The sequence below is a fragment of the Medicago sativa genome, chromosome 1, assembly GCF_051527215.1.
Source record: "Medicago sativa cultivar Bolivia chromosome 1, Bolivia_mono, whole genome shotgun sequence".
NCBI classification, from domain to species: domain Eukaryota; kingdom Viridiplantae; phylum Streptophyta; class Magnoliopsida; order Fabales; family Fabaceae; genus Medicago; species Medicago sativa.
In genome coordinates this window covers 10,622,758-10,641,544 of record NC_140749.1, presented here as the reverse complement: position 1 = coordinate 10,641,544, position 18,787 = coordinate 10,622,758, and the positions used below count along the sequence as shown (strand labels likewise).

The following is an 18,787-nucleotide window of genomic DNA, read 5'->3' as shown; positions in this document are numbered from 1 at the left end:
ATTATATCATCAGAATAAAAGTTGGAAATTAATATATTTTAATGTGTTTATAACAATAAAAAATAGCACAAGAAAAAAGCGCACCATACAAGTATGTTCCTTTTTTTACTCATATAAACATATTATCTTTTCCCCTAAAAAAACATATTCGTTTTTTTAATAATTTTATTTAGGTGAGATTTTTTTTTGTCAATATCTCTCTTTATTTAGGTGAGTTGAGTCCAAAGAGAAAATCTCAAGAATCAAAAAGAGATTACAATGTATTATCCATCGAGGATGTCCTAACGCTGGTATTGAGAATTGTACTCACACTTTAATGGGGGCTGGAGTCAAAATTTATTATCAACTAAATCAACATATATCGACAATATAAGCATATTCTCAATCACACTACAGATCTTTATATTTTTTATCCTTATCCGTCAAAAAAAAAAATATCCTTATCTTTATAATAAACATTTGTTTTACATTACATATAAAGTACACATGACGGTCTCTCATTTCCTACCCCATTTCATGCTATTATGTTTCATTTTTATAAAACAAAATATTCAAATAAATATTTAAAATTGTCCATGATGATTATGGCACCATTCTAAATTAAATGTTTTTATATCAGCATTTACACAAAAAATCAATTATGTCTATATTTTTTTTTTTGGGTCAAGTTATGCCGATATATGTTAATTGTGGGTGTTTACTAATTTGTTAAATAAATGTCTTTCAAATGGTACTGACATGTTTTCCTAATTCAACTTTCAATTTATGGATTTCTCCCATTTAGTATCAAAAACATATATTCTTGCTCAATGAAGATTCGGTTCAATTGTCGTGAGTTTAGCTTTTACTGCTAACGTGAAAACTTCTTGATGGGTGGTACGTAAGTATCTCGATTAGAGCTCGATAAATCTCAAAATCTATCCTAATTCAGATGAGCCCTTGGAGTCTAACTCACTAAACTTTCACTTATAAAAAATAAATAAATTAAAAATAACAAGTTTTCTTTGTGAGAAAAACATCTGCAATGCAAAATATATTCTTTTATTTTTTTTCAAATGTATTTGGTAGTTTTGAATATGTCCACCAACAAGCATATTTTTCTTTTGGTGAATTTTAATGGAATGCTTACTAACAAGCATATATACATCATCGTTCATAAAAAAATAAATAATACACATTATCGTAAATATAGATATTTTCTTCAGTTTGATGTAAATATGATTTATTTTCAATTTAAATGACTGAATAAGTATACCACTTCTTTTTACGATCACACCCCTTAATTAAGGGAATGTTTAACATGACGTTTCTTTTTACCATTTCTTTTTTACTTAATTAAAAAAGTATCACATCGTTTAAAATGTTAAATAAATATGTAATTTATCAGCTCAAGTAACACATCAATATTTTTCCATGGTTACTTTCCAGCAAATACCAAAAGTCTTCTCATGGATAATCACATTAGGCTAAGAGTAACCACAAAGATGAAATTGACACCACATCTCCGTCCTAATATTTAACGCACTAAGGTATATAAGTCATCTCATTTATATGTTTCTCACCACATACTCTTGCATCCAATATGAAGTTTTAACTCATATATGACATATTAACATATCTCATTTACGTGTGAAACTTTTTACATTTGTAATCTGGTAACATAACCAAATAAGATTAGAGAAAACATAACATGCTATAAAAGTGGGTTGGTGGTGATTTAATGGATGAATGTTTTTATTCTTTTCATTCATGAGAAGAGAGAAAGTAAATCAGAAAAAGATAGAAGACAAAAAAACAATTCAAACATGAGACAGATGATAAGAAAAAAAGAAATGTTTGTGCTTTGTCTACAAGAGTATATAGAATAGAGTGAATTCCTGGTGATTTACGAGTTTGTTGAAGGAGTTCGAAATTTTTTAGTATATATTTTACCAAAAAAATTAAACTAAATAAAAAATGTCACGTTGTTTTAATAATAAATACAACAACCCTTTATTTTGTCAAATTAGCAAAACACATGCAATTTTTCATTGTCAAATCCAACCAAAGATCAAAAGTGAATGAATTTGAAATAATAGAGGTTAAATAAAAGATATAGCATGAAAGTGAATAACAACCAATAACTAAAATTTAAGATAAAAAATTAACAAATGTCATCCAATACCTAACAAAGTAGTTTATCATAATTTTGGAATAATGTTCAGACTTTCAGATGAGCCTACATTGAGTTAGATCACCATATTAGGTCAAAAGCAACCATATAAGTGAGATTGCCTCACCACATCTTCACAAAAAATCTTAAGTCATTAAGTATATGTGTTATCTCACTTATATGTTGTTCAAAATCTACTATTTTATCCAATGTAGAACGTCAACTCACACTTGATACATTAACATATGTTAATCAAGTGTGTGACTATCCACATCCGTAAATATGTGATATAGTCAAATAAGGTCAATCGTAGGCACATCATGTTCAAAAAGGTAGTTTGATAGTGATTTCATGGAGGCAAATTTATGTTTATTTATTTCATGATAATAGAGAAAGGAAATTAAAAAGAAAAAATAGAATACAAAAAAATAATTTGAACATGATAAAAATGATTAGAGAAAAAAATATATGTAGCATGCTTTATCCGAAAAATTATTGGGAATAAACTGAGTTGCCGGTAATTATATGGGTTTGTTGAAGGGGTTGAAGATTTTTGGGTAATTATTTTACCAAAAAATTAGACTTAATTTACAAAGCGTCACGTCATTTTCAAATGTCTAATAAGCATGTGCATTGTCAACTAACATAACACATCTGCATTTTTCTATTGTAACATCCCACTAAAGACCAAATGTAAAGTAATTTTAAATGATAAAGGTTGAATAAAAAATGGCATGAGAGCGAATGACATCCAAAACCTATATTTAAGTTAAAAAATAAATAACAAATGACATCTAAACACCAGCAAAATAGTTTATCTTAATGTTGGGACGACACAGGGAGCCTGTATTGTGTTTGATCTTCATATTATGCAAAGAACAATCACACAATGGAGATTGACACCACATATCGACTTAAAATATCTAATGAGCTTATGAGCATGTATTTTTTTCAACTCAGCATAACACTTCTACATTTTTCAATTCTTAGATCCCACCAAAGACTAAAAGTAAAATGGTTTGAAATAATAGATATTGAATAAAAAAACAGCATCAAAGCAAATGACATCCCTAAACTATAAATTTTAAGATGAAAAAATTTAATAAATGATATCCAAAACTAACTAAATAGTTCATCATAATATTGTGTCTTCTGAGGGAGCCTATTTTTTTTTTTTTATATAATCAGTTTAGGCTAAGATCAACCACAAAAGTAAGATTCACACCACATCTTCATCTAAAATCTTAAGACATTATGTACATAAGTTATCTCACTTATATTTTCCTCGCCATCTACCATTGAATTCAATGTGAAACTTTATGTATAAGTGAGATAACTTATGCACATAATGTCTCACATTTAAGAGAGATGTTAATGGAGAGGGGTTTATGTTTCTTTCTTCCATGAGAAGAAATAAAGAAAATTAAAAGCAAAAAAAAAATCAAAAAAGGAATTAAAACACAAGGGAAGATAGGCGAAAGAAAATAAGTATTGTGCATTTTTTTTGAGAGTATAGAGAATAGTGTGAGTTGCTGGTTATTTTATGGGTTGGTCGAAGGAGTCCGAGATTTTTGGGTAATTATTTTACCAAAAAAATAGATTCAATTAAACAAACGTCACATGATTTTTTTTAAGGAAAACGTTACATGATTTTAAATTGTCTAATAAATATATATTTTTGTCAACTCAACATAACACATCGACAATTTGCCATTTTCACCTGCCACAAAAGTCGAAAAGTGAATAAATTGAAATAATAGACATTGAATGAAAAAAAAAACATATGGAAGAGAATGCCATATAAAAACTAAACTTTAATATGAAAATAAACAAATGACATCCAAAAACTAAAAAACCGGTTGATAACAATATTGTGATTTCCGCATAATCCTACATTGAGTATGATCATCTCAACATACAAAGATAATTCACACACGTGAGTTTGACACCACATCTTAACCTAAACCTTAAGAAATTATGTATATGGATCATATCACTTATATGTTGCTCAACATCTACTCTCACATCCAATGTGAAACTTTAGCTCACAGTCAACACATCAACATATCTCACTTAAGTATAAGACTCTCCGCAGCCGACATTTGTCACTGGGATTCACCCATGCTTCATTCGCAAAGTCGAACCGAGTTATAATATCATCATTGGACCTTATGGAAAGAGCCAACACTTGTGTTAATCTACTCATTAGACATAGAGCAACCACATAAATGAGAATAATACATCTTCATCCAATGTTTTAATTACGACGAAATTCTAGCCCGTGCTTGGCACGGGTGTCCATACTAGTTTTGTATGCATTTGTTGAATTCCTAGTACATGTATTTGCACCACACTCACTATGTTAAGTTTTATACATGTGACAATAAGAGCTTGTGGTGTGGCATTTGTGGCTCGACATTAATATCTCAGAGAGTAATGCTAGCAACACTCTCTTTTGAACACTCTCTCCAATACTCACTCTTTTATTGGTTTAAATCATTGTGGGTCTACACTTTCACTCTCTTATTGGTTTAAATCATTGTGGGTCTACACTTTGAAAATTGAACTCACACAAAATGGTGGGACATGCATTGATTTCATCCAATAAAACAGTGAATTCCAGAGAGAGTGTTGAAAAGTGAATGTTGTTAACATTCCTCATATTTCAAATTATGACGTAAATTAAAGTTTGCCTTGCTTCTCCTCCTTTGTATTCATCATTTTCATCTTCTTTTTTCTCTTTCATAACATTCCTCATCTTCGAGATCATTTTAATGTCACAAATAGTATGTCGATGGAAATGATCAAAGCTTAAATTATAACGATGAGAGGGATTTTGACCTCTTTAAGCTCATTCTTCATTCCCCCTCCCACCTCTTTCTATTTCACCATCAATTATGATCTTATCTCTATGATAAAAAAGAGCGTGTCCTTTTCCTCTTTATTCTTGAATCCAATATCAAATATCAATTTATTTTTGTTATTTAGCCGTAATTAAGAAATTTTGTTTAATTTGATTAATTACATTACATATCAAGTGGTAAAAAATGTGATTCTTCTTCTGGTTAATATGATAGCTACCTCATATTAATCAAAACACTTCAACTCCAATCACTTGGACCCCTTGAAATGAAAATCTTTAACTAGTTACGATAATGGTATTATCGTTTATTGCACCAAACATTTTTTATATCTCGAAAATGGTGATGGAGGAGGCAAAACACAAGAAATAGATGGTTTGAATTGCGTTGACCATGCAAAAACTTTTGCTTAAATTTGGTAACACCAAAAAAGAGCTTTTAGCTTTTAGCTCATAGCTTATAAGCTCGTCTGACAAAAAATAGCTCTGTTTGGTAACGCTTTTTACAACGAACTTATAGCTTATTTCAGGAGCTTATAAGCTATTTTTCAAAAGCTACTTCAAGTAGCGTTTGAGCTTATAGCTTTTAACTTCTCATATTTTCTTCCATTTTTACCCTTATAATTTTAATTAAAACCCACTTTTACCCTTTATATATTAAAACACGTTTATTACGTTTTCGATGTTCTGCCTCTATTTTTTTTTTGTTCCTACGTTCCAGTTCCTCTATTTTTTTTTGTTCCTACTTTTCCAGTTTCCTACGTTTTCAATCTTCTGCTTCTATTTTTTTTTGTTCCTACGTTCCAGTTCCTCTGTTTTTTTTGTTCCTACTTTTCAAATTTCCTACGTTTTCAATCTTCTGCCTCTATTTTATACTTGAATTTTTTTTAAAGTATAAAAATGGAAATGGAATATATTTAAAATAAAACTTCAACAAAAAAAATAATATTTTTTTGAAAGAAAAAAAATAATAATATATAAAATATATATTAAGAACATAATTTAATAATTTTATGAATTAAAAATGTCCTTTTATGTCATTTTACATTTATCAGCTAGTTGAACCGCTAATTTTACCAAACACTTTAATTAGCTTATCAGCTATCAGTCATCAGTTATAAGCTATCAGCTAGCTTATCAGCTAAAAGCTATCAGTTAGCTTATCAGCTATCCGCTATTTTTACCAAACAGAGCCTAATGTAAGATGTTTACTTTGAATCTTTCTTAACAAGTTTTCCCAACACATATATTTCTTTACCAAATCACCTAACTCGTATTAAAAGATAATGTAAAGTTAGAGCTAAAATACAAAGAATTTTGTGCATCTAAATAGAGAAGAGGAAATGGAAAGACACACTATGTTTATACTAGTTCACAATTAAACTGATTGTTATCTTATAATAAAAAAAAACTGATTGTTATCTTTAATCCCCGCGGAAGAAAGATTTCACCTAAAGACAATTGAGGACTTAATCCATTATAATCAACTGATTACAACCAACGATATATGTTATGCCTCACTGACTAGATTTCCCATAAGGTATTTGATTGGTACGTCATTTGTACTCAAATATCCTGGTTTCAACAAGCTCGTTGATTTTACTGTAAAGTTGCTAACTTAGTATGAATCTACACTATCTCCTCAAATATTATGACTCAACTGAGTCCTTTTAAGAGTTGAGTGTTTAACGATCATACCCCCATTTTTAACAAAAAGTTATCGTAACTACTGTTTTAGAATGAACTCTCTGCAGATGAGTCTCTTTAGCCATTAATTAGATATGCAATGAAGTATCTATCTCATAGCCTACATCAAGTTTAAATAATTTAAATCTTTATTTGATTGTGATTATTCCAAAAGAAATTATAATCAAATATGATAAAATAAACATACAATTAAACACAATAAAAAAATAGAAAGATGAACACATTAGTGTCAATCTTGACGCTACTCTTAACCTAGATTTAAAATATCCATTTTGCATATAAAATTCAAATCTACATGGTGCACATAATTCATATCCGAATTTAACTAGCAACATGAAATGTAAAGACCGAGGGTTATTAAGACTTTAGAGATTCTACATGGAACCATCATTCTACTAATGAGGCAATATTTTTATTTTAGGTAGTAGCACCAAAAAATTAAAGCCTCGTTTCATGTATCAATTACGCCAATACAAACATCACAATCCTTTTTTTATTTTGAAATAAATTTCTTATTGTCACAAGCAAACACACTAATGCAAACAACATTTCTTCATGAACTGACTCATCTGGTTTTGAAGCAACCTAGTTGCATCAGATTCAGGATAAAAAACATGAAACACATGTTTCTCTTCTTCAGCCTCAACAACGTTCACCTCTTTCACCCCTTTCTTCTTCACAAACTCAGCATACATAACACCTCTTTCCTTCAAAAAATCCTTTCCAGCAACATAAACCTCAACAGCAGGAAACTTCAACCAAACACTCTCACTCACCTCATCTTTCTCAAAATTACAACCAAAAAAATCGCGGTTCGAATCTTCAGGCAAACTCAATCTCCAAAACATATCATTCATTCTCACATCCTCAACACCTTCTTCCTCCATCTCTTTCTCAGTCCTTTTCTCACTCCCAAAATAAGGATGAATAAGCATAACCCCTTTAATCTTCACAGGACAAAACCCATCATTTTGAATAGCTTTAACAGCAACATAATGAGAAATGTTACCACCAGCACTATCACCAGAGAGAAAAACATTTGATAAATCAGCATGTCGTAGAAAATGTTCGGTTTTAACATTTTCACCAAGCCATTCAAGTGATGAGTAACAATCTTCATAAGCTATTGGAAGACGATGCTCCGGTGCTAACCGGTAATCAACAGAGAGAATAATGGATTGTGATGCGACGGAGAAATCTCCGAGGAAGTTGTTGTAACCTAGCCATGTTGTGGAACCAATGCAAAAGCCACCACCATGGAAATAAACTAAGAGGGGGAGGAGTTTTTTGGTTGGATTATTTGGAATGAAGATTCTTCCTGTGATGGGTTTTGAAGGGTCAATGATTATGTCTTTTGATTTGTATTTGTTGGATGAATCTAATGATGGTGGTGCTATCTCTGGGTTGAAACGTTTCACTGTTCCATCAGAGAACACTTGAAGAAATTCTGGTGCTTCTGCTATTAAGGACATTTTGTTTTGTGTTACTTGCACAAAACTGAAGTGGTTCTAGGCTATTTTATACATAAGCTGAAAATATTGTTTGTGTTTTTTTTTTTACCATAATGTTGATTACACTCTTGGTGGTTGCAATGTGTGTGTAGGTCTTGTTAGGTTGGTCATGCAAATCGTGCCTTATACTTGAAGTTAAAATGTTGTGGTGTTTTTTTTTTTCATGAAACAAAAGAACAGAGCTAAAAAAGTTTGAGGAAAATCATGATGCGCGCCAGGTAGGGGTCGAACCTACGACTTTCTGCTTAGGAAACAGACGCTCTATCCACTGAGCTACAGGCGCTTGTTGTTTGTCTTTACCGTAACTTACATTATGTTTACTTTTATGACTGTTGTTTTTGCAAAAAAGTTGTGTATATTGTATATTTTATTCAAATAATTGGGTTCAAGTGGTTGACAAGCTCCACAAAAAAAAAATATACAATATACAATTTCAAGTGGTTTTTCCCTGCGAATCTGAATGTTAAAAAAAAATTGTATATTTTGTTTATGTCTCATAAATGTTTGTCACAGAGAGCAAAAAATTAGTAAAAAAATAATATTTCTTGGGTTATTCTTTGAACAATGATACTTTTTGGTTTCCCTCTCCACTAAAGGTTAAAGAAAATCGTATGCATTGTGCACCGAAATTCAAACTTTAATTCACCGTATTATAAAAGTCTAACATCTCCGGCTATACACGATTTCCATTGTTTTTTTGCCCCATGTCACTACTACTAGTCCTAAATTTTATTTAATTCTTTTCAATAAACAAAAACTACTGTCTTAAAATGGTTTTCAAAGAACTGATTGTCTCTGAAGCTAGACTTAAATTTTACTGCTACATTTTATCATGTGGTGCATCGGAATTTCACCTTTTCATTGCAACCAAATAATTTAAATTTCGGTTTGCCCAAGAGCCAAGACCTTGCCTGTACAGTGACAAGGTGGCTATCCATGCATAGGAAATATTTCTCCAAACAATATAATATCGAAGTTACAAAATTAGCATATGCATTACAAAATTCCAATCACCCTCTTTCTAACCAAATGTTTGATAATCTAGTTATTATCTACATAAAACCCACACATTGTTAGCATACTGATACGAGCTAGATGCCAATTTAAGATAGTGCATGACACCTATAACCCTGGGGAAAATTTTACATTATTACGGAAAAAGAGAATAATAATCATGCTGCATCCATCTACCATCAGACACTGTTCCAAAATGGAGGCCAAATTTCCATCCGAATTCATTCAGTGTGTGTTCTCAACATAGAAAAGACAATGTTGGACAGGACCTATCACAAGTTATTGCCATGATCTATTGGCTACTATCTCTCCACAGAAGACAAACAGGAAACAAGCGAAGACGAAGAGCTAAACTCAGCACCTATCCTGTTATTTTCTTTCAATCCTCTACCAAAGTCTCGCTATGCAGAGGAGGCAATGAGTATATGCTTACAGTTGAGCTTCCACCCCTAATCTCTTTCAGAGTATCCAGTGCTGATGTAGTTAGTTTGATGAAAATGTTCTCCATATTTTGGATCTCGGAAAGTTCTTTTGGGACATGGTCTAGTGTCTCCTTAGTTTCATTTGCAGTCGTGGTCTCACGTGCAACTTCCTCAAAAACCTCACTAGTTGATAAGGATTGCCCTAGAGGCCCACTTTTGGGGAAAATAATGCTTAGCATCACCTCACACTCCTTCACAAGCTTGTTAAGCACATCGATTTTGAAGAATGGCTGGTTCAAGACATCTTGGATAAAAGGTAACCGAAGTAGTGCACCAGTTCGCTTATCATATTTCTTTATTATCTTAACCAAACCTGCACAAAGAATGAGAGAAGAAAACACAATCATTCTTAGCATTCATTATCACAAAAACCCAACCTAGTCAAAGAAATCATCTTTCACCTACTGTCATAGTCACATAATTCGTGTAATCAAGGGAGAATTGCGAATTGGTACGTGAGTACCGAATTCGGGTACTTCGGCGTATTGGTACGCACAAACCAGCGAACCAAGAGTACCAAAGCATGGTTATCGCTGATTGGTTGAAAAAAAGGTTTAGACTACAAAATAACTATAAAATGAATCACCATGAGTTGAGGACTGAGTGAGAAGAACAGGAACAAAGAGTGGAGAGTGAGAAACTTGGTAGAAGAAATTAGGTTTGGAACAGTGGTGGCGGCTGTTGTTTGAGCAGATGAGGAAGATGATAAAATTTGGGTTATTGTGGAAATTGGGCTTTTCTCTTGTTGGACCATTTTTTTATATTGGACTTTGCTGCATTTGGCCCAAAGAATTTTGAATTGCTAACTCTGCAGAAAATAATAATATAAGTGTATGACCTAGTGATTTCTTTAAGAAGTAAACTCTTTTCTTTTTTAACTAAACTACTTTTTTTTAGAAAATCTATAAATATATTTTTTGTAATTAAAAGTTTTTGTAAAAAAAAATACTTTTTTTTATAGCTCACTATATTTATTTAGGTATTATTAGTACTACGAACCGGAGTGTACCGAAGCTGTATACCCCTATACGTACCGAATTCTTCTCCTGTCGCGTACCGCGAACCCGTACCCGTACCGCGTACCGGAACGAACCGCGAATTATGTGACTATTACACACCCTAGTTTTCCTATCTGATTATATTGTGTTTAACCACTCACTTGATTTTATGCACCCATCTACTGCCAAACAAGAATAACTCTGATGTATTTAATGAGAAGAGTATCAGTAAAACCCTGACTCAGTTTAGAAATGCAAACTCATTTTTTAAACAAAATGTTCATAGCCATCTTATTTGCAAAATATGGTTGCAAACGATAGTCAATAGAATTAAAACTGTAAAATCCATGATTTTCTTATAACTTCATCTGACTAAACATCTTAATTGACTTTGCAATTTAGTCTTCAATGTAATTGTATGATAATTCAGTTCTTAGAGGTCCAAACTCATTTCTCATTGGTTCTCATATTATAAATGATAGGGATTGACACAACAAATTTGAATAATTCAAGAACTAAATCATATGCTCAACTTAAACGCGGAACAATAATACTTTGCAAATGAGGTGTACTTCAAAAAAGCAAAATACCATATGTTACTATCCCATGAGGCAAAAGAAATCTGTCACTTAAAATTCATGCACAGGGTCTGACAAAAATTACCTGTGTAGTTAAGTGCACTATAGTTCTCTAACAAAACCATCTCTCCATGAAAATCCACTATTTCCCTCCCTACTGTCATCAACTCGATATCAGAACTCTTGGCCCAGGCAACTTTGTCTTGCAATTCCTGCATAGCAAACATAAGAAGTCGTTCTTAGAAATGGAATACGCTAGGTCCACATCTCAAGGAGTCACGTCTCTGTGACATTGAAAAGTTGGTGTAACTATGCAGAACAAGGTGAAAATTGCAGACATATGGCGATATAAAAGTTGGTGTAACTATGCAGAACAAGGTGAAAATTGCAGACATATGGCAATATATATGTGTAATTGTTTATCACTAGCACTACTTTTATAATAATATATGTCAGCTAAAGATTAAACACAGTTTACATTAGCTTCTAGTCATAAAATCACTCGGCTAAAATACATGTACGGTTCTTCACTAAGATTATACTTTTTTTTTTACAACACAGACAAGGCGCATCAGGCCCTTGGCTAGACCCCGGTGGTAAAATTATTCGTATTGAGATGGAAAAACAGAATATTATTGTTCAAAATACTCATAATTATTATAAGATTATTTTAATAGTCCATTTTACTTTGAGGATAAGTTTCTAGAACATTTTTCTCCTTCCACCAACAGTCCAAGAACAGAAAAGATTGCTAAAATCAAAAGTATGAGTCATGCATGCCTTTCCAGAATTACAATATATGCTGACAATTGAAAAGGAAAGGACTTCTAAACCATCAAGAGCAAACAACTACCCATGTTAAAATTCATACATTCTAACATGTTACCCCCTCTGTTCCACATTCATTGATATTTAAGGTTATTACACCCCTATTTAATCCACTAACTGCATGATTGGATTTGGAGTGAGTTTGCTACAATCACAATGTGTCGCCATGATTGTAGCAAAAACTTCAACAAAATCACGGTACCGCTTGATTTCTTCAAACTCAACTTTACTCCAAAAATAATCATACATTGGATTTCACAAGCATCATAGATTATGAAATGGAGTTGTACAAATCTTTCTAGCACCGACAATTCTGATCTAAATTGTGTCTGAATTCTGACACGTGTCAGACTACATTGAATTATGTCATCTTCTCAAATTATTAACATGTGTCGGTATCACTTGTGTCTGTATCAGTGTTTCACATGTAAACATTCATATTAATACTTCAAAAAAACATGAATTTGACAAAACTATAATCTTGGTCTCTGATATTCTCTCATAGCACAAATAAAAATCTTAAATTTAATTCTCAATACACCATATTACAACAAAAAAAATTAAATAATCATAAACCATAATGGATTAAAGTTAAAAATATACCTTCCATTTGATAACATATTCTTCTTCTTTCTCAACAAAAAAACCATTAAATTTCTCAATTTCAACCTCCAACAACCTAAGAAAATCATTAACCTCTTTCGTAACCTCTCCTTCAGCACCACCATCCTCATCCAAACGACGCCGTTTCGAAGAAGAAGAAGAAGAAGAAGAATCAATCTCTTTAGGAACAATGAGTTTTAACTGTTTCTTAAGATCCTTGTAAGAAAGAAACTTATCACGCCAATCCGGTAACGTTTGTTCGATCTGGTTGTTGAGAATCTTCCAGAACTTCATCGTTGCTTCTGAAGAAGAAGAAGAAGAATAAGAAGAAGAAGAAGAAAGAATCGATTATTCTCAAAATCGCGTTTACGAAACGCAACGGTGTTTTGAATGGTTAAGGAAAAGAATAAGAATAATGATAATGAGTAATTTGGATTAGAAAAAGTGTGAAAATTATATATATGGAAGTGGGGATTTAAAAAAGTAAATAAAAAAATGGTTCCGGATATAGAATATTCTATATGGAGAAGAATAATGGAATATTCTTGCTCGTATTCTTCTTCTTCTTCTTCTTCTAATCTTTTTTATCGGTGGTTTTTGTCTTTCTTCTTTTAGCTGTACTACTTGTTACAGTTGTTTGTTTGTTACTAGTTACTATCTTGTGCTGCTCTTTCTTATCTGCGTGCGTCACTGCGTTTGCCTATTTTTGTGTTCGAAATATATTCAGGTAATAGTTAGGTTGACTCTATGTGTAACGAATTAACCGCAATTTTTGTTGAGTGAACCATCAAATTCGTCTTAAATTTTCACGGATCGGCCATATTTGTCCCTTAATTATGTCAAATATCAACTTAGTCTCTGAATTTGTTAGACGTCTATCAAAAAGGTCCCTCCGTCAAGTACTTCATTAGCCATGTTGATATGTTGCCCTGTGTTGTCTTGTACACGTGGCAAAAGGAAGCCACGTGTTCAAGGACTAATTTGATGGATAGTGGAAAAATTCCAATTTTCACTTTTCAGTTTTATTTTTTTTGTTATTTCAATTTTGCCCCTGTATTACCCATACCTCCTTCCTCACATTTCACTCAGAAATATCAAAAACCCTTGACCCTTCTCCTTCCTGCTAATACTTTCTCCATTCTCACCTCTGCAAAATCATCATCATCTTCGGTGATTCTCACGTTTTTGAAGTTTCTGTGTTCGGCTGTGGTTAAAGGTAACATTTTTCCTCTAGTATATCAAGTTTCTGTGTTCGTATTCACCCTTTTTTGTCCGTTTTTTTGTTTTTTGTTTTAAGTTTTTATCATTTTGTTTATTTTGTTATCATTTTGTACATATATGCTTCAAGGATCAATTTGATATCTGATTAAACAATTCAGGGACTTATTTGATGGGTTTTTAATATAACGTATATATCTATTTGATAGATAGAGAAATAATTCAAGGACCAATTTGATGGAAATATTATTACAGAAATGTTACATTTCTGAATCATCTTCAACCTCTTTTCATTAGAACTTTACACACGCCTAGAACAATACAATACCATGTTAAAAACCTCAAACAAGCAAATTTGATGGCCTTCCTGCGTTTTTTGAAGTATTAGATTTTCTATTAACACAAATTCTAGGACACCAACATTCAAACACTCTCGCATCACCATTAAACTTGGAGATTGAAGATGAAGCCCGACTTTCATAACTGTTTTTTCCCATATTCCCACCCCATCATTTCAGATTCAATTTCAATAGTTTTGCTTCAAGAAATTTTGAGGATTTTGGCTTTCAGATTCAATACGAAAAAAATTAGGGTTTCAAGTTTTTTGAATTGGGGAAGAACGACCACTTATTATTATAGGAAATTTTGGTGATTTTGGAGTGTAGATTGCAGATTGTGTAATTAGGGTTCCAATTTTACACAATTGGGGAAGAAAGAGCCGTTGGGAAAGAAAAGAGCCGTTTGGGAAGAAAGCCAAAACGTTTTCTGCAAATCAATCAATTTAGTCCTTTGAAATGTTTTATTATCGGCCAAATTAGTCCCTGCCTACGTGGCTTCTGACATGTGAGAGGTTAACAGTCACGTCAGCCCCGTTAATGCTCCGTTTGAACAGAAGGGCTAACTTGATTGACATTTACCAAATTCAGAGATTAAATTGATATTTCGCATAATTGAGGGACGAATTTGGCCGACCTGTGAAAATTCAGGGACGATGTTGACGATTCACTCAATTTTGGTTAGATAAAGGGTTAAATAAGTAAATAGTCCCTCTAAGTATACAAACATTTGATTTTAGTCTCTCTAAAAAATTTCTTAGGTTTTTGGTCCCCCCAAAATTTTCCATTTATGAAATTACTCACTATTTTTTAGTCAACTCGTGTCTAACCTTCATATTTTTAATAAAATTTTGCTAAAATGGGTAGAAAATTACGACAATATTTTCTAAAAAAAATTAGAATTTTTTAACATAACATGAATTTATTATGAATTTTTTAGCACCAAAAACATAAAAATTCATATTTAATTCATGTTTTGTTAAACAATTCTAATTTTTTTTTGGAGAGATTGTTATAATATTTTACTATTTTCTGAAAAATTTTATTGAAAAATATGAAGGTTGGACATGAGTTGAATAAAAGTAGGGATTAATTTCATAGATAGAAAGTTTTAGAGGAACCAAAGGCTTGATGAATATTTTAGAGGGACTAAAATCAAATGTTGGTATATTTTGGGGGATCATTTACTTATTTAACCCTTAGATAAAATAGTCTTTGACGTTAAAATAATTTTTAATGTTGACAATAGCTCTTTTTAATATTCTCTCAAAAAAAATAGCTCTTTTTAATATGAATTTATATGACAATAAATAAATACTTATAAATGTTGATATGGCCGTAAGGATTGATATGGTATTATAAAGACTATTTCGACTAACAAGGTGGATAATTAAAGACTCATTTTCCTTAAAAAAAAAAAAAAGACTCATTTAAAATTTTGTTACTGTAGTACATACTCGTTACCCATTAGATACAAGTATTTTACATGTATCTTTCCGTACAGAATCTTGAATTTCAAATTTCACATATCTTCAAGTATTACGTCCTCGGCTTCATGTACCATTGCTCATTCTAGATGTTGACCAAGGGCAAGTACATTCATTAAATTCAGAACAAAACAAGCCTCACTAAAAAACACCAGCCATAGGTTTAGGATCGAGTTAGGACCTAGGGGCACGCATTCATTGTTACCTTATTGATTCATCACTTATTGGTAATTATTTGATGAAAACAATGTAACCTGGGTATTTGTTTGACCTCAAATGAGTTTCACCTCGATGATAGAGGAGAGAATGTTACCATGGAATCAATAAGGTAAAAGACTCATAATGTAATTACGATCTTGAAGCAAGAGCGACATCACATTGAACTCGACAAACCTGTCGCAGTGGTGCCAACAACGTAGGTTTCTTTTAACTTGCACCACCTAAACTTTGGGTCCAACTTGGACCAATTTAACTTTGGCCATTGATTTATTAATAAAATATTGCAACACACCAGATTGAGTATTGACAACCGTGTGTGTTTGGTTCAGCTTTGAATATAATTGATTCTGACAGAATTGATTCTGATAGAATTGATTCTGACAGAATTGATTCTGAGAGAATTGATTTATGTTTGGATACAATTATGTAGAATTGCTTTTGAATGTACAATTACTAAAATAGACATAGCTAAAGGAGAATTGATAAAGAAGGAGAATTGATAAAGGGCAATAAAGGAAAATAATAGGTTGTAATAATAAAATATAATATTTACTGTTTATAATTGATTCTAGAAAAGCTAGAAGCTAGGATTTGTAGCTTCATGGAGAATTGCTTTTGGAGGATAAAAGCAATTCTGAAAAGCCAAACCAAACACGTTGTTTTTGGCTAGAATTGCTTTTGGCACTGTAGAGAATTGCTTTTGGCTGGGCAGAAGCTGAACCAAACAGGCCCATCAACAAGTAAAATAGCAATCCATGCTTACATGGACTTGAGTGTATTGAATAATTATTTTTTAGCATATTTTACAAAGTTGGGTATTCTGGATCTTCTAAAACGTGAAAGAACCACCTTGACGGTGTGGCCTTACCGCCTTAGAACGGGTAATCATGTTTGCCGGCGGCGACGGACCGGAGGCTCCGCACTTTGTCTCTCCCATCTTCTTTTACATATCTCTTTATGCTGATAATGAAAAATTGTGCAGATTTGTTCTTCTTAACGGCGCTTAAGATGAATATTATTTGTTTGTGTTTTGAAGATAAACCAAAATCTCAAATACATCCATGATATTTTGATAACTTTACATTTATCGAATTCAATAATACCAAATTTTATGTTATATTAAATATCTCCATTTGTTCACTAAATCTATGTAACTAAAATTCTTCAATGGTTAAATACTTAAAAGCCATTCACAACATAGCTAGATACTCCCTCTGGTCATATTTATAAGCAAAAATCACTTTTTTAGATTCATTGAATATTTAATGTGTTTGGTCTTTATATAGACTAGATACGTTAATCATTCAATGAACCTAAAAAGTTGTTTTTTTGGTTATAAATGTGACCGGAGGGAATATTATATTTTAGGCTGGGGGACAAAAAAAACAATTGATGACAATGGGCTGTGGGTGAAGAAATTACAGGAAAATTAAAGAAGATGAACTTTCTCTCTCTTAATTTTCCTTATCTCATTTTTGCCACTCAACGATTAAGATGAATCCAACGGTACAAAATTGCACAGGGATTGATACACTGTTTCTTGTTATGGTGAGGTGAGAATTTTTTCTACTTATCCAAACCTGCAATAGTAAGTCATTTCAATGGTTCAAGTTGGACCTAAAGTTCAAGTGGTCCAAATTAAATGGACCCAACGACGTAACACCACAACCTTAGTAAATAACCTTGAAACAACCCACCTGAAGCATCCACTATAACTCGCTATGGCTTTTATTCTTTGTTTGCTGGCTATAACTTATATTAAGTCGTAACCTTAACACTTTTTGTGAGGGTGTGGAGCTCATGTGTTTAATATATTCAATTTTGTCTTCTTCTTAGAAAAAAACACTTAGATTTTAATTTTGTTAAGAATATTGATTTGATCTTTTTCATCTCGGGGCATTTATTGATTACCAAGTGCTTATATTTCATGTCGTTTTTCATCTTAATGGTATTTGTATTGTCTACTTAAAATCAAGAGGTTTATACACGACTAGTAAGTCTTCTTTGAGATATTAAGCATTTTTTTAAGTAGTCTGGTTCATGTCCAATGTGGTTTTGATTACTTTAATTTTTTCAATCACACACAATCCTTACTCACTCACACAATTTATCTTCTCCAACTAAAACTCAAACATCACAGTTACCCACCTTCACCAAATTTGCAACCTCCCAAAGTTTGTAAATCAGCTTATAAATGCATCACACACAAGTTTAAATTTTCATCTTATTTACAAACCACAATTTCAATATCATATGATGATGTCACCCACCCCCATTAATGCCACTAAATGCGGACTTTTCCCTAACTTTTCCAATACAAAGCTTATGCTTCGTCGAATTTCGTTTCTCCCCTTCTCGCAATAAATAGCACTACTCTTCTATCAAATTTGTATAGTGTTCTTCTTCTTGATAAGAAGGTGAGTCTCTTAATTCTTTAATTTTTTTTTGCTCATGCTTCAAAATTAAAAAACTTTTTTTTTTTAAATTTATTTTTCTTATAACAAAAAGAAGGCTCAATCCCAAAATTAAAACACTTTATTTTTTATTGGAATCTTATTATCGACTTCATTCAAAATATGAAAATATGCTCTCCTTGTGTTAAAATCTGGAGAGAGAAAAATTGCGGTGGATCACCGATCGTGTGCAATAGAAAATTAATACATGTCTCATAAGTCCTAACTCAACTGGTAAAAATGTCGAAATTGTTAGGCCGGACGTCATGATCGGGGTTCAAACCCCAATACCTCCACTTTGTGGATGCGAGTTTATGATGACTTTGTCATCTCTTCTATCTA

General features: G+C 32.1%; 2 protein-coding genes and 1 non-coding gene across 3 annotated transcripts; all 3 read right to left on the bottom strand.

Annotated features, from left to right (window-relative positions):
• Positions 1-6,966: 6,966 nt before the first annotated feature.
• LOC146952558 (putative carboxylesterase 17) lies at positions 6,967-8,321 on the bottom strand. Its single transcript, XM_085703086.1, has one exon. The coding sequence runs from the start codon at positions 8,189-8,191 to the stop codon at positions 7,253-7,255; it is 939 nt and encodes a 312-aa protein (XP_085559212.1). The 5' UTR covers positions 8,192-8,321; the 3' UTR covers positions 6,967-7,252.
• A 119-nt stretch (positions 8,322-8,440) lies between these two features.
• Positions 8,441-8,513, bottom strand: TRNAR-CCU (transfer RNA arginine (anticodon CCU)). The gene has a single exon. It is a non-coding gene; the product is annotated as a tRNA-Arg (tRNA).
• Positions 8,514-9,180: 667 nt separating this feature from the next.
• Positions 9,181-13,165, bottom strand: LOC146952556 (SPX domain-containing protein 2-like). Its single transcript, XM_085703094.1, has 3 exons — positions 12,734-13,165; positions 11,388-11,514; positions 9,181-10,039 (listed from the first exon to the last, which is right to left on the bottom strand). The coding sequence occupies exons 1-3, from the start codon at positions 13,025-13,027 to the stop codon at positions 9,624-9,626; spliced, it is 837 nt and encodes a 278-aa protein (XP_085559220.1). The 5' UTR covers positions 13,028-13,165; the 3' UTR covers positions 9,181-9,623.
• Between the last annotated feature and the right edge of the window lie 5,622 nt (positions 13,166-18,787).